General features: G+C 49.6%; 1 protein-coding gene across 3 annotated transcripts in view; it reads right to left on the bottom strand.

Moving 5' to 3' along the window:
* Positions 1 to 394: 394 nt before the first annotated feature.
* Positions 395 to 17033, bottom strand: part of LOC135921915 (uncharacterized) — a 30420-nt gene continuing 13781 nt past the window's right edge. For all 3 annotated transcript variants that reach the window (XR_011511345.1, XM_065456365.1, XM_065423882.1), the window contains exon 15: positions 395 to 17012. Coding sequence is in view for 1 of the 3 variants with exons in the window: in XM_065456365.1 (XP_065312437.1) it covers positions 10691 to 11785 (1095 nt within the window). In the remaining 2 variants the exon portion in view is untranslated. The remainder of the gene's footprint in view (positions 17013 to 17033) is intronic.

Here is a 17033-nt window from a genome sequence, read left to right as displayed (position 1 = left end):
AGCGGAAGCCCACAGTCACTCGGCTATTGCAACGGGTTAACTGCTTCAGACTGCTATAGTGACATGGGTTTTGCCGTCCATTAAAGGCATACGCGTTACCAACGTTTCGATCTCTATCACTTGCGCCACATTACACTTTTTTTTAAATTCCGCATGTTAGTGCCCTGAAACGCCAGCATCCTGTCTTTGGTAGCAACGCAACGGAAATGTGGTGAACGAAGAGATTTCATGGAAAGCCAGTTTTCCTATACTCTGAATGGCCCCCAGTGATGCTCCCATGCAGTCGGTGTAGCTCGACCAGTTGCAGACAGCGGATGTGCCATCACGGTTGGCTGTCACGGCACAGTCTTTGCAATACATGTAGTTAGACGGGCAACAAGAATAACAAGTTTTATTTTGACAGATGATTTGGGCAAGGTGCAGTTTAATACAATGCATGCTCAGTACAACCAGCACAAAACAACTGTTGAATAAACGAAATTAAAAGCGATCGAATGCTACTTGACTGGAGGCGTCCCAGATGCTGAAAACATGAGCATATACACAGTACATTAACATACAAACATACATTTGCGCATTTGTACAGGAATACATGGCGAATACGTACATACCGAAATTTACACAGCACAGATAATTTCTCAGCTTCATGATATTTTGACGTATAAAAAATGTAAAACGGCAAACAGTTTTCCTAGATCAATAAACCGAAAATAACAGCATCCTTCAAGGCGCAGTAACAGACTTCTTTGAATACAGTAAAGTTCAAATAGCTTCAAGCTGTAAAAATTATCTGAAATGGGTAAGCCTTGTAAAGCACCTTCGCTGGGATATGAAAAAAAAACGCTTTCGGCAGTTGTTTTCAGTAAACGAGAAAGCGCGCAAGTCATTGAACTTTCCCAGATGGATTCGATACGCACAGAAGAGACTACAACACATTTCTAGAAGACGATCTATATATACCACGTCACATCCTCTAATATGACCTCAATGTTTAGTTACTTCGTGCATCGCTGTCGTATTGTGAACTATTGAGTGCTGTGTGGGTGTGTTTTTTCTTTGCGTCCACGTACGATTTGCGTTAGACAAAAAAAAGCCTCCAAGATGACACATACCAACAAAAATTATGAGGTTTTACGTGCGAAAACCACGATCTGATGATGCACGCCGCAGTGGGAGACTCCGGAAGTTTGCACAATCTGGAGTGCTTTAATGGGCACCTAAACCGCGGTACACGGGTGTTTCCGTACTTCGAACCCATCGAAATGCGGCCGCCGTGGCCGGGATTCGATAGCGCGACCTCGCGCTTAGCAGCCAAATACCATAGCCACTAAGCAACCATGGCGGATGCAAATCAAGTCAAAATCACCACACTGGTCGTATGGTAAACCGATTGTGAGTATTGTGTGGGGCAATTGCAGGACTGTCGTGTAACTGAAGATGGAAAATAAAAAGACTACACAGTAAGGCTCCATTGCGCTGTGTACGTTCGAGGTTAAGAAAAATGCATTCGACTGAGCACAATAGCGCATGCGTGGTGCGCTCGACTTTTTCATCACAGCGGATGAAAGCAGCGAAAAAAAACGCAGAGTAAAGCGGCACACGTAACCATTTACAAAGGACAGGGCAAATTTTTTATTTGGTTATCGAGCAACGCAGAGGTAAGGTTATTAGAGGTTGAGAACAATGAAAGTAATTCGTAATAAATCAAGTGTGCACCCTTATATCAAGATTAGGACAATAGCGGTAGCATGCACAAATTCAGACACTTCAAAGCAAACGCATTCAGATGCATTCGAAGATCAATGGAAAGACTAACAGCGTACATAAAAAAATTGCAGGGAAAACACTGGTAAACTTAATTCGCTTCAACACAAAAAATGCAAGTAAAGCGCACATTTTCTTTTGAAGATTTTTTGAGCATGCTGGTGCACGTCACTTGTTTAGACGTGTTTACACATGACTTGGCATAAGGGGAGTACATGTGGCCCCTTCGAAGGCGCTGTGACAATGGCTCACACGGTGCACTTTAATCACGAAATTGCACAAATGTGTGTAATATGAAATACAGTCAGCAGTCAACGACGTCACAGTCGGGTGAAAGGCGCCATGGCGCCTCAGTATTCCTACCGATCTTGCAGAGCAGGTGATAGTTGACACACAAATATCAAACTAAGGCGCTGTATACGCGGTGAACAAGCGACGACAGCGGATAGCCCTGTCCGATAAACAAACGACAGGTAACACATAAGTTGGGCCATCTAGATCCATAAAAGCATTTGATTAGTCAAGCACACCAACAACCACTCTTAAAGATGGACGCCCATTACTATGTGCAAATCAGGAAATGTTTTGGCGAGAATAAGCACCCTCCCCTTTCCCATTCTTTGACATTGTGTCCTTTTGTAGCGGCATGTTGATCTTTTCGAGTCAGTGATGAGCGACGTGGAAGAACCGAGAACGGTGAAGACCTCGTTTCTGGCACGAGAAAGACGCCTGAATAAATCCGCTAAATGCTGAAACGAGTACCGAGATCAAACCAAGGACCAAAGCCAAAGAAACCAGCGGTTCGACCGATCCAAAAGCGGATGTACCTAGACGATAGTAAACCATAAAACCAGGAACCTCTTAACTTCAGCTTGCAATTACTGCGGATCGCCCCCTCGCAACGTCCGACTGTCCGCAGCATTCGACTCATCTCAAGAAACGCCATTCAGACAGACCACGCACACCGACGTGAGTTTATTCTCCACGCAAGTACTATTCCTGAAACTTTCAAGGCGACGGCCGTGCTCAGCTAAGCCTACCCACGATTGCCGATCCCGCTGCCCGGGGCCACGCGCCTCGAGATCTGCGTGCACGCCGGGCCACCCGACAACGGCTTTTTAATGTTTTTTCTCTCTTCAAACGTAGCCGCAACCAAGCGTTATGGAAGTTGACCGAACGAGCTGCATAGCAGGAATAACAAATAATGAAGCAGAGATGAACGACACGGAGCCGACGTTCGACAGCAACAGCGGAAAAACACTATGCAAGACCGGACCGTGGGTGATGCTACAAGCGCGACATCAGAAGAAGAAAGAATCCATTGCAACGTCGAATACGCAGAAGGAGTCCTCACACGAACACAGCAAGGGCAGAACACGAATGATGGAAAACGGCAACAAGCTCCTCAAAAGCCATGGGCCCAAACCAACGCAAGCAAGCCACGTCCTCGCTGGCCAACGACTCCACCGCTACCAGAAAACCATTAGAAGATTGTGTGCAGACCTAAAGCCGGTGGGAAAGTATCAAACTGGAAAAGCGGAGTGATAGCAAGAGGATTAGCCCAAGCATGCGGAGTCACACCCCAGGAGCTCTACGCCAAAGTGATCATACAGACACAGTGGCAACAAAACTTAATTCTGGCAAGTACCGAAGGACTGCGCACTAGCGGAAATAAGCATCGAAACAGGACACGCGACATACGAAGTGACACCGTACCTCAAGCCAATTCCGAGCATTGTACGTGGCGTTGTTCACGGAATAGAGGAAGGCACCACCGACGAGCAGCTAGTAGATCTACTAGTAACGACCAACAATTGCAAAATCTTCTACGCTAGAATGCTGGGAAGATCGACGTCGGCAGTGATCACCTTCGAGGGCCCGCCTGTGCCGTTCTACGTTAAAGTTTATGTACGCTCACCCGCTGTAGACCCTACAGAAAGTCAGTCCAGTACTGCAGATATTGCGGGGAGATAGGACACAGACAAGAAGTCTGCCCTAATCCAAATGACGAAGTATGTGACAACTGCGGAGAACACAACGCTGATCCAAACAACCACCAATGCGAGCCGAAATGTAAGCTCTGCGGAATGCCCCATGAAACGGCGAGTAGAGACTGTCGAAGAAAGCTGAAACCGGCCCCGCCACCGTTGAGACTCAGGGAGCGGTCTAGATTGAGACAGAAGATTCTGGTACCAGGCCAGCGTAGTAACTACCAACGACAACGAGCACATGACCATGTCACCATCGCCACAGTCACCGAATGAGACCGAAAAGACAAAAAGATCGAGATCCCAGTCGGGATTGAGACCGAGGGAAAGAGAACAGAGCATCCCCCGGATACCGGCAACGGGCGTGGAACACGAACCCAGCGCAAGGTAAGCTGGGCCAGCGTCATCACAGGGCACAATCAACGTCGAGGGAAAATAATGGCGTTCAAACCACAATACACTCGAGGTACGAGGACACGATAATGATTCTCCGAAGACGGAACGATGAATTGAAGCGAGAGCTAGAACAGCAAAAGAAGACACAAGAGAAGGAAGCTAGCACTGAAAAACAGCTCGAATACCTCATGCAAGAAATAAAACTACGAAAAGAGCCAGCAATCGCAAACACCACTACCGCGACCTTCACCCTCAGCACCACAACCATCCTCAGGCCCCACCATCCTCAGCAACACAACCAAAGCCACCAACACTGTCGAAGCAAGCGGTGATAACCCAGAACGACCTCAAGACACTTGAAGACCGCATCAACGCCAGCGTGACCGCCATGATGGAAACCACAATGTCCACGGTAACACAGGTCAGGCAAAACACGGTAACCCAGATGATACAGACTGGGTACCAATCTCTCAAAAGCGAAATGGACAACCAGATTCAGGCCCTACAAACAAAATGACTCAATCGGGAGAAAGTTTCAATAAACGCATCCACATGCTAGAAGAAAGATAATGCTCGCAAGAAGCCTAAGTACCCTGCGAGAGAAGCCAAGATCATGCAGACCCTAAGCGAACAAGATGGCGAGGCTAACTAAAGAGAAAGATGACTACAAGCACTGCAAAAACATGGCGCATACTCAAGGCACTCCTAGATCCGGCAAAATCAAAGACCGAAAACAACAAAGTCATATAGCGACTGGTGCACCAGTACGAGAGAACAGACTCGGAACTATTGGACAAAATACGCAAAAAGTGCTACGGCGACGGCGACCCAGCAGCCTACACAGAGCGCTACAAAGGAGAAGAAAATGGAAGGCTGGATAGACGCATCACCCGGGAAGAGGTGTACGCGGCGATAAGAAGCGCAACAAAGAACACAGCCGCAGGTGCGGACAAGATCAAAAACGCGCTCATCCGCAACCTCGGAGACGAGCTAGTCGAAAAGCTAACCGAATACCTCAATGGACACTGGCAAGCTGGAACAGTACCAGAAGAATGGAAACACGCGGAAGTCATAATCCCGAAACCAGGAAAGAAACTTTAAGTGGAAAACCTCAGACCAATCTTCCTTACATTATGCCTAAGCAAGATCTATGAGAGAGTGGTTATGAGGAGGCTACAAAATCATATGGAAGAAAACGAGCTGTACACCCCACAGTATGTTTAGTTTCAGAGCTAGGCTCTCGACCCAAGTTGTACTCCTGCAAATCAGAGAAGAGGTACTGAGCAATATCCCGCTCAACGGAGAGCACATCATGACACTGGACGTCAAAGGCGCCTTTGACAACGTAAGCCACGAAGCCATCCTGACACGACTAGACGACCTAAATTGCGGCATGAAAATACACAGCTACGTCAAGACATTTTTGTCCAACAGAACAGCAACAATCGGCCTGGGCGAGCTGAGATCCACAAAGTTCAACACCCCAAACAAAGGCACACCGCAGGGATCGGTAATCTCACCCATCCTGTTCAATGTTGCCATGATTGGACTGGCCCAACAACTAGACCAAATCGACGGCGTACGCCACGCCATGTACGCCGACGATATCGCTGTATGGGTCACCAAAGGCTCACTCAGGGAAAAGGAAGAAAGATTACAAGAAGCTGCGACATGCGTAAAGGAATATGTCAAGGCAAGAGGTCTAGCCTGCTCAACGGAGAAGTCCGAGCTCCTAAGAGTATGGCGAGGCAAGAAGAATCGCACCGTCCCAGAGGATGCAAACATGAAGTTGAACATCCACCTCGAGGGACAGCCAATCGCGGAGAAGACGCTCATCAGGATATTAGGAATGTGGATACAATCGAACCAACGATGTACCCACACCTTACACTACTTAACTTCAGCCAACCAAGTGGCCCGCATGATAACGCGGGTCTCGCGGAAAAGACACGGCATGAAGGAAGCAGACACTCAAATTGGTCAGAAGCCTGGTGGTCAGTAGAGTGACGTACAGCCTCCCGTACTGCCACTGTACGAAGCACGAAATGCAACAAGCGGACGCAATCCTGAGGAAAGACCTCAAGACGGCGCTCCACCTACCGCAGTCAACATCGACCGACAAACTCCTGGCCCTGTGGCTACACAACACTCGCGAGGAGCTCCAAGAAGCGCAGATAATCGCGCAAATCCAAAGACTAAAGCTATCGGCAACGGGCAGAAGACTCCTGAGCAGATACAGCGGTGAAGCTACCATAAAGGAGACAAAGCACGGAGACGATACCGGACGAATACAGAAACACCATCAAAGTAGCACCGATACCCAGCAATATGGACCCGAACCTACACATGACCCGAAGACAAGCAAGAGCACAGTATGTACAAACACTAGCAACTAGACACGACACGGTGTACGTAGACGCCGCTACCTATACTGAGGACAGAAACCACTAGGAGGAGGGAAAGAAGTAAGGAGAAGGCAGGGAAGTTAACCAGAATAACGTCCGGTTTGCTACCCTACACCGGGGGAATGGGAAAGGGGAAAACAAAGATAACAGGGAAAGAGAGGGAAGGAAAGAAGGAAAGAAGGAAATTGCGGTGAGTTCGCTGACGTGTGTGGCCTTACAGAAATTGCATTAATAGTCACAGATGGTCGCACAAGCCCGTCGTCCTTAAGTAGCACAAAAGTGCCTTCACCGCTTTATGGGCCGACGGGCGATGGGGGCGGTGTTCCAACAGCACCTGCACAGAAAGCGGCCGATTGTCCAGTTTTTGAAAAGCTTTGGCAAGTTCTTGTCTCTCAGGGGTGTATCGTGGACAGTGGCACAGCAGGTGGTCGATGTTTTCTTCGGTGCCACAGACCTCGCATGCTGCGCTGTCAGTCATTCCAATTAATGTAGAGTATGCCTTTGTGAAGGCAACTCCTAACCAAAGGCGACAGAGAAGCGTAGCTTCACGTCGAGGAAGTCCGAGTGGAGGTCGGAGTTGCAGGGAGGGGTTTAGTCGATGCAGTCGTGTAAGTCGTAAGTTTGGCGAGTTCCACTCGGTCAGTGTGAGACTGCGTGCCAGGTGTCGAAGCTGCATTGCGGCGTCTGTCCTCGAAAGCGGAATTGGAACGCTGTGCTCTTCATGATGTACTGTGCGAGCAGCGTTATCGGCGCAATCATTGCCACTGATTCCACAATGGCCATGTACCCATTGAAAAACGACCTCGTGACCTTTTTGTTGGACATGACAGTAAAGTTTCGCGATTTCATATGTCAATTGGTCATGGGATCCGTGTCGGAGAACTGACTGCGTGCACTGTAATGCCGGTTTTGAATCACAGAACACAGCCCATTTTCTAGCTCTTTCACATTCGATGAATTCCAGTGCTCGACGCAGGGCCGTTAGTTCTGCCGCCGTTGAGGTCGTGACATGCGATGTCTTGAAGCGTAGTGTCATTCCTCGCGTTGGTATAACCACGGCACCACCAGAACTGCACGACGTAGTCGATCCATCGGTATAGATGTGCACATGGTTCCTGTACTTTTCATGCAAAAGAAGTAAGCTCAGCTGTTTTAGAGCAGGGGCCGGTAGATCTGTCTTCTATAGTCCTGGAATCATGATATGTACTTGTGGACGGCTCAAACACCACGGAGGAAACGCTGGCTTGGCCGCAGGTGCGTACCCTGAAGTAAACGACGCACGATGTGCACTGACAATGTCGCTAAATGTCGAGCAGGGCCTTGCAGCAGTGAGGCTTGCCAAGTGGTGGGAAGGGGTCCTAGCACAATGCCTGAAATACATACGCAGTGTCTCAGCGGTAATGTGCGTCGTGATTGGGTAATCCTGCGCAAGGGCAATGGTTTCAGCTGTTGATGCACTGCGTGGTAAGCCAAGACATATCTTAAGGGCATGGGCTTGAATACTCTGAATCATACGCAGGTTAGTCTTGCAGGTGTTGGATATATATTGCAGGCAGGCTGTATCGCAGGATTCCAACGAACAACGCCATGTACAGCTGTAACATAGCGATACTCCACAACTTTTTCCTGCAAGGAACCTGAACAGGTGACAGATAGCAGTCAGCCGCTTTTTCACGTAATTCACGTGCGGAGTCCAAGATAGGTCTCTGTCAATTACGACTCCCAAGAACCTGTGACTTCTGCTGTATGGTATAATTTGCCCCTCAATAGATACGCCGTAAGCAGATATTCGCTTTCTCGTGAATGCCACCATTGCGCACTTCCCGCATGAAATTTCAAGTCCTTGTTCAGGAAGGTAGCAAGATGTCATTGTGGCAGCCTTCTGAAGTCGAGCGCGAAGCTGAAGTCGTGTCACACCTGATGCCCAAATGCAGATGTCGTCCGCATAGATGGAAAGTCGTACGGTGCTTGGCAGGTTGTCAACTAATCCACAGAGGGTAAGGTTGAAAAGAGTCGGGCTAAGCACTCCGCCTTGAGGGACTCCTCGGCTACCGTAATGCTCGGATGTCGGGCCATTTTCTGTGTCGACATAGAATGGTCTCTGTAAGTAGCTGCACACCCACATATACATCTTACCACCAAGTCCGACGGCTTCTAAAGTGCCAAGGATGGCTTCATGGGTGACATTATCATAAGCCCCTTTAACGTCTAGAAACAGAGCAGCAGATAGTCGCTTACAGGCCTTTTGGTGTTGCACAAACGTTATCAAGTCAACAACGTTGTCTGTTGACGAACGGCCACGTCTGAATCCAGCCATTGCATCCGGGTAGATTTCACAGTACTCTAAGTACCATTCCAGACGTGTTAAAATCATTCTTTCCATTGTTTTTCCGACACAGCTGGCAAGTGCTATCTGACGGTATGAGGAAATGTCCAAAGGCGACTTGCCAGCTTTCAGAAGTGAAATGAGGCGAGTTGACTTCCACTCTTGCGGAACCGTACCCGTCTGCCAGGAGTCGTTGTACTGGAGCAAGAGCGCCTTCCGAGCTTGGCCTCCTAGATTACACAGGGCACGGTATGTAATGCCGTCAGGTCCTGGCGCTGAAGAACGCCTGCACAAAGCCAGCGCAGCTTCTAGTTCTTCCATAGAAAAAGAGCATTCCATGCGGGGATCGCATGAAAACGGTGGGTGGTCGAGCGTTCCCGTACCCGTTCCATCGGAATTTGCTTCGCCAGCAATCTTTCTGCAGAAAGATTCAGCGACGTCAATATCTCTACATTGTAGATGGAGTGCTAGAGATTTAAACGGGTGGCGCTGACCAAAGGTTGTGCGAAGGCCACGAACAGTCCTCCATATAAGCGACAAAGGTTTTCGTGGATCCAGAGACTCGCAAAAGGATACCCATTGCCGTGAAGCCAGCTTGTTCATGCGACGCTGTATTTTCTTTTGTGTTCGTCTAGCCAATCTCAAATCATAAATGGACTTCGTGCGTCTATATCTTCGCTCCGCGCGACGGCGAATTGCTCGAAGTTTCGATAGTTCGATGTCGAAATCGGTGCGGGAAGAACACTTCGAAAGCAAATGCGTGGTTGTTTGTATGGCATCCTTTATCGCGCCCTGTAGGTTATACGAGGTGCCGTCACGACAACAGTCTTCCATTATTATTTTGTATTTAGGCCAATCGGTGCACTGGATGGTTCTGGAGGACTTGGAGCTAGTCAACGATCTTCAAATAGGTTGGGATGTGGTCGCTATCCCGCGTTTCTAAATCCGAAAACCAGTGCACTCTTCTCGTAAGCGAACGTGAAACGAAGGTAAGGTCCAAGCAGCTACTATACGCTGATCCACGCAGATAAGTAGGGCTTCTATCGTTTGACAGGCAAAATTTGAGTTCATTGGCAAAGGACACCAACGTTCTGCCTCCAGAGTTCACTTTGGAGCTTCCCCATAGGTAATGGTGGGCGTTAAAGTCACCAGTGAGCACCCACGGCTGTGGAGTCGATGTCAAAATTCCCCGTAAGCTCTCACAATCTAGACGGCTTGTTGGAGATAAGCTCCAAGAATTGTGAACGTGAGCTTTTTCTTCTTCACTGTTAAGCAAACGTATTGATTTGATTCGTCAGGAGGCACTAGGTGATGTACATAAGTCAAGTCACGGCGTATAAACACAACGACCTTGCTGCACTCTCGGTGGGTAGAGGACATAAAACACTCATACCCGGACAGTCTGATGGGAGCTGACAGGTTGGGCTCGCAAATCACGATAATGGGGAATTCGTGCGTAAATACAGACTGTCTGAAGTCGGACATGCGTGACTTAAGCCCTCTGGCGTTCCACTGAAATACTAATGCATTCTTGACCTCCTCTTGAAACGACGGTAATTCTCGGGCCGTGGTTTTACCCTAGAGCCGCAAGCACCGGACTCAAGGTGTCCAGCACCTGCAGTGCGCTCTGTGCCGACGGGGTTTTCATGTTGCGCAGTAGAATGCGCATGGCGTCCATAAGTGACTTTAGCATCACTACGACTTGGCGATCCTCAGTCGTCGTCGCATCCTCGGTTCGTGAGGTCATTGAGGGCGGCGCAATTTGATGCGACTCCGATGCAGGTTGTGCTCGTGGAAGTGTAGGACACTCTTCAGGAGGCGAGAGTGTTGCCCCAGTCTTCGTTTTCGCACTGTCGGTCTTTGTGGAAGTTGGCATTGATACGATAGCCGCTTTGCCGGAAGAGTGCGTATATCTCAGTAGACGTAACTCTTCGTGCTGCTCCACGGTGCCGATGTCGTCGTCGCCTGAGAGTAGCGGCAGCCTCTCTGTGTGTTGAATGGTCCCGTACCATATGTTTGAGTACTGCTCGCTCGTTCCTCACCCGCGGGCAATCATTGGATGAGGCCTCATGGGTACCATGGCAGTTAGGGCACTTCAACACAGTTGCGCGGCAGGCATCTGCTGAATGAGATTCGGCGCACCGTGGGCACACGAGGTTATTCCTACAGACACCTTTTACGTGTCCCATCTTGCAGCATTTGTAGCATTGCAGGGGTTTCGGTACGTATGGGCGGACTGGATGGCGGACGTGGCCAACTTTGACGTGTGAGGGAAGGCTGTCTCCCTCAAACCACAGCTTCAGGCAACGTGTGTTGCCAAGTCTTGTGATGTGCGTGATAAGAGTGCCTTCTGTACTTGGCTTTATTAATATAGGTAAGTCGTTGGTTGGTATAGAAATATCGACATCATAAATGACGCCGACAGTGCCATTGCAGCCTGTAGGTATCATGGATCGCACTTGTACTTTGTCGATTTCCGTTACGTGCCGTAGGCTTTGCAGTGCACTACGGTGTAGCACATCTACTGCTAGGACATTCTTCCGTGCATTTATTCTCACGTCCTTTATCTCGTTTGGCGCGATTCCCTCAAGAAACGCAGAAAGGACTTGCCTGTTTAGAAGTCGAAGATTGGACACTGGGTCCACAGGCATGAAGAGCATGGTGTGCGGCCAGCGCTGAGGCATCTTCACGGCGGAGACACTTGGCGACGATGACCTCCGTAGCAGTCTTCTTTTTGTGGTTCGGCTCATGACAAGTGTGAAATCGTCGTCCGACGAGTCGACGCTGTCCGAGTACAACTCGGTTGCCTCGCTGTCCGTGTCACTTGACGCATTTCCACGTTTCCTGGACGCGACACCACGTGATGGCTTGACTCCAGGAAGGTCTTCGAGGGCTTCTTCATCCATTGCCGCAACAAGGGAGCGGCAGCTCCCAGAGTTTCGAAAGAAACAAAGCGAGACAAAGGTACAAGCGTTCTATGATAGAAACACTTCGTCGTCGTCTTCGCACGTCCAGAAACCACTAGAAAAGCAAAGTCGCAACGGTGATCAACTCGAACCTAAAAAAAATCACCAGCGCATCAATTCGGAACTTTACGGTAGTTGAGGCCGAAGAGGCAGCCGTGGCTCTAGCGGCAGCGGAGGGGCTACCGATCCAAAGGTAGACTCACAAGCAGCATGCCGCAACTACATAAACGGCAGAATCAGCCACAGTGCGCTCCGCATTCTCCGCTCAAGTGGCAAAACCGTCAACAACCAGGCCAAACACACGATAGTTTGGGTGCCGGGACATACCGACATTACCGGCAATCAGGAGGCGGATAGGATAGCTCGAGGGCACGCAACAAACCGAGCATCCAACAATCCCGACCCCGCTGAGGAACCCGAGCCGGTAGCCCAAAGCTATTCAGAGATGCTTAACTACTACAGAGGGATCAGACGAAAATACCCGCCCCCTCACAAACAACTGAATAGAGAAGACGCCGTAGCATGGCGACAGCTACAAACGGGAACATTCCCGTGCCTAAACATGCTAAGCAAAATCTACCCCAAGCAGTAAGAGCAAATGCCCATGGTGTGGAGACAAACCAACCCTATACCATACCACATGGGCTTGCCAGAAAACAGATGGGCTAGCCATAATAAAAAACCCGAGTGCGGAACAGTGGGAGGATGCTATCCAGCGACATCTGAAAGTCAAAGGACTAATAAGGTGTGCACGCAGGGCAGCTACCCTCAGCGGAGCCCTGGGCTAGGGGAACCGACCCTGGAGCGAAGATGGAAGATTCCATCTGAAGCCACAAAAATCACTGCAAAATAGAGCAAATAAACGTTTTTCATCATCATACAAGCAACACCCACGGCTCAAAATTTGGCAATGGAACTGTCATTCTATCTGAAGAGAAGCAACCTTGTACAATTCTGCACGCAGTTTAACCCGGACATTCTACCCTTACAAGAAACCGGAGCTGAAGACTTCAAGGTCAGTAGTTACCTAACTCACGTCACCGACGGTAAGACGAGGACAGCAATCCTGACCAAGAAGGCCATCAACGCTCAACGACGCGACATCCAATATCGCATCGAACACACGCTCGTCGAAATCATACCCGAGAAAAAACAGCAAAGCCTTTTTGTGTTAAACGTGTACAGCCCGCCAAAGGACTACCTAAAGGATCTAGACAAGCTAATGCTAGAAGTGAAGAAGCTGAGCAAGGGTAACGGACTGATAGTCGGTGATTTTAATGCTCCCCGTGTGGCCTCGTGATATGTGGCCTCAAAGAAAAAAGATGTACACAACGTAGCCCAAAAACACCTCACGCTACTCAACGACCCGCACACACCCACGCGCATCGGCAACAGTATCTAGAAACACCAGCCCCGACCTCACATTCGTACATGGACTCAAACAGTAGAGTGGAGCTGCATGGACGAGAATCTGGGTAGCGACCATTATGTAGCGCAAACGATCATCCCGCACCACAAAGTGAAAATGAAGATTGGAAAAGCCAAGATCACAGACTGGCAGGCCTTTCGCAAAGACGAGAGCGCGCATAACGCTACGATAGACGACATAGAAATATGGATCAGAGGAGTTGTGGAAAGAGCCGAGAAGCATACGAAGACAATCCAGCTGTCGCAAGTCACCCCCGTGGCCGACCCCCGCTTACTCCACCTGTGGGAGGCGCGGAGGGGACTCGCGAAACGCTGGCAGCGTAACAAATGCAACCGGAAGCTCAAAATTCGAATCTCTAAGCTGATCAAGGAAACGCAAGGGTACTCTGAACTTGAAAAACAGAACTGACGCGAAACATGTAACAAGCTTCAAGGGACCTTAAGCAGCAAGCGCACATGGCCGGTACTCAAGACACTCCTATCGAAGAAGGAGAAAAAGAACGCCGCAAAACAGAAAGTGCAGAGACATACATAATCACCCGGGGAAAGAGAAAGACATCACCATAGTGAAGGAGAAGTTCCTCGGTACAGAGCGGAACATAACTGTAGATTCGCACTTTGACGAGTATCGAGGCAACCCAAATATAGAACTGGATCGGCCCTTCACAGAAGCAGATATTGAGAGGGCCTTGAGCAAGCTCACCCGCAACACGGCACCGGGGTGCGACAGAATAAACAAGACACTCCAGAACTTTGACGGACCCTCTGTAGACACTCTTAAAATACATCAACGAGTGCTGGGAACAGTAAAGTACCACCGGAATGGAAACATGCCGAGGTATCCATGATGCCCAAACCCAACAAGCCCACCAGCGTGCAGAACCTTCGACCTCTATCCCTCACGTCGTGTGCTGGAAAACTGAGCACATGGTGCACAACCGCATGATCGAACAACTCGAAGACAACGGACACGTCCCAAACACCATGTTCGGATTTAGAGCTCACCTGTCTACGCAAGACGTGTTACTGCATATCAAAGAAAAAGTCATCGACAAACTGGACACGCACAGCAAAAGAGCCATCCTCGCACTTGACGTGAAAGGGGCTTTCGACAACGTGTCACACGAAGCCATACTGCAACACCTCAACGTATGTAACTGCGGTAAGAATATATATATAATTACATCAAAGCTTTTGTGAAAGAACGGACAGCCACAGTGGGGATAGACAACTTACGCTCTGAGAAATTCGACATACCGCGAAAGGGAACGCCACAAGGCTTCGTCATTTCGCCGATGCTATTCAATATAGCGATGAGCTCGCTACCCAAACTGAAGCAAATAGAAGGGATTGGTTACGGAATATATGCTGACGACCTCACCATGTGGACTACGGGAGGGTCGACAGGTAAACAGCAAGACGCTCTGCAAGAAGCTGTTGACACAACGGAGAGGTACCTGGAAGCATGTGGACTGACGTGCGCACCAGAAAAGTCAGCTCTTGGTACTAAGAAAGCGCACAAGAGGCCGACAACCGCAGCATATACCAGACCCGGAAGTAAAGGTGGGAGGCATGATTCCGCAGGTAACGAGGCTCCGCATCCTCGGGCTCCTGATTCAAAAGGACGGGGTCGGGGCAGCAGAGTTGGAAAAAATTCAGAGAACAATGCAACAAATAACCCACCTTATCAAAAGAGTGACGAGCAAAAGGCACGGACTGAAGGAGGAAGACTGCACGAGAATAATACAAGCGCTGTTCACGAGCATCGTCACCTACGGGACCCCATACGTTGACATGAACAGTTAACGAGACAAAGTAAACGCCCTCATCAGAAAATCCTACAAAATTGCGTTGGGCCTGTCCCCTTCCACATCCACAGTGAAACTACTCAAAATGGTAGTTCACAACACGTGGGAAGAGCCCGTGGAAGCGCACAACGTCAACCAACTGGAGAGACTAAAGCTAACAAAAACGGGAAGAGCCCTGCTCTAAGATTTGGGCTACCAAGTCGAGGATGAGAGGCACCTACCTCAGCGTATCCCACACGAGATCAGGGACAAGCTACAGATAAGTACCATTCCCAGAAACATTCATCCCGAGTACGACAAGGAAAGGAGACAGGCGAGAATACAGGCGCTCAAGCACATACTGGAACGCACAAACAGCACAAAGAAAATGTGAGATACATGGACGCAGCTGCGTACAGAACATACGACCGATTTGCAATCAGCGTGGTCGACGAGAAGGGCGAACAACTTACAGCCACATCCATACGTGCCAAGGACGCGAGCACAGCGGAGGAGCTGGGCATAGCGCTGGCCATCGCAACGTGCAAGAAGACCCTGGTTACCGTGGTGAAGGACTCGCAAGAAGCGTGCAGGAGGTATGTGAACGGAAGGATCGGAAAGGCAGCACTTCAGGTCTTGAACAACACCGAGATAGAAACGGCACAAATCCTCTGGACGCCGGGACACTAGTCTCTCGCGGGGTACCAGACGGCGCACGCCGCGGCTCGATATCATGCACGCCGAGCCATCTCCGACACGCAGAGAACACGGACCAACGACTGCGATGAGGATAATGAACGGATGTCCAAGAAGTACTCGGACATCCTGGCGCACTACAGGAAGCAGAGGCGTCGCTACCCGCCCGCGCATAAGACGATGAGTAGGGAGCAAGCGGTAACCTGGAGAAGACTCCAGGCTGGAACCTACCCGCATGGAACACTCCTGCACGCCATGTATCCGGGAACCTACGGGCGAGACTGCAAGTTCTGCCCGCCGGACACGCCCAACACCTTGCGCCATATGGTGCTGGAGTGCAGAAATAACCGCGAAGTACCACCGCCATCATCACCAAGCGATAACAAGCAGGAAGAAGCGGATATGAAGGAAGAATTGAAAGACCAGTGGGAGGCTCTGCTGGTGACGCAAGACCCTGACAGCCAGCTACGGTTGGTGAACAGGGCTCGGGCGACGGCAGCGAGACATGGCTACCTGGACTGAGGATAGGCCACCCACCTTTGGCCTCAAGAAGCCTGGTCTAACAAAGTTTCTCTCTCTCAACAGGAATGAACTGGGAAAAGTGAAGCAACTGTGACGCTGGAAATGCTACCAAAATATAAAAATTCTAAGTGCGCCAGTTAGCGGCGGAGCCCATATACATTCTCGATCGAAAAAAAAACACAGTAGGTGACATGCACACGCACGCACACACTACTACAAAAGTGCACAATGTCAATGAACGTCCATTACTCTCGCCACCAAAAATTTACAGATTGGCTCATGAAAACGTTGACAGTCATTAAGGACTGAGTGATGTCCACGTAAGTAAACCTTTTTTACTGATCTGCTTCGTATTAACCCGATTTCTAGAAGCGCCATCCATTCGCTGAGCAACGTACCACTCTTTCAAAGCAGAAAAGCTTGCTACACTAAACTCGTTAAATATGCCGGCGGAAAAGGGCAACAGCGAACTGTAGGAGCACATCGGATAGACGGTCGCGGGATGGTGACGACACGCAGTCCTTCAGAGCATGAACACGCCGTCGACATCGTGCAGGACACCGCCAAGACAGGCGTACGACGCGTTCACGAGGAAGCTTGTTGTAGAGAGCACGTGGCAGGACGATCGGGCTGAAGATGGCTGCTCGTGAGGCAAGGCCAGCCAGGCATGTTCTTGTAAATGGGCGTGCTGGAACATTTCTCTTGCGCCACAAGCGACAGCAAACACTGGGAACCTGAAACGACACAAGCCCTGT

Source organism: Dermacentor albipictus, chromosome 1, assembly GCF_038994185.2.
Source record: "Dermacentor albipictus isolate Rhodes 1998 colony chromosome 1, USDA_Dalb.pri_finalv2, whole genome shotgun sequence".
NCBI classification, from domain to species: domain Eukaryota; kingdom Metazoa; phylum Arthropoda; class Arachnida; order Ixodida; family Ixodidae; genus Dermacentor; species Dermacentor albipictus.
This window is presented reverse-complemented; position numbering and strand designations above follow the sequence as displayed.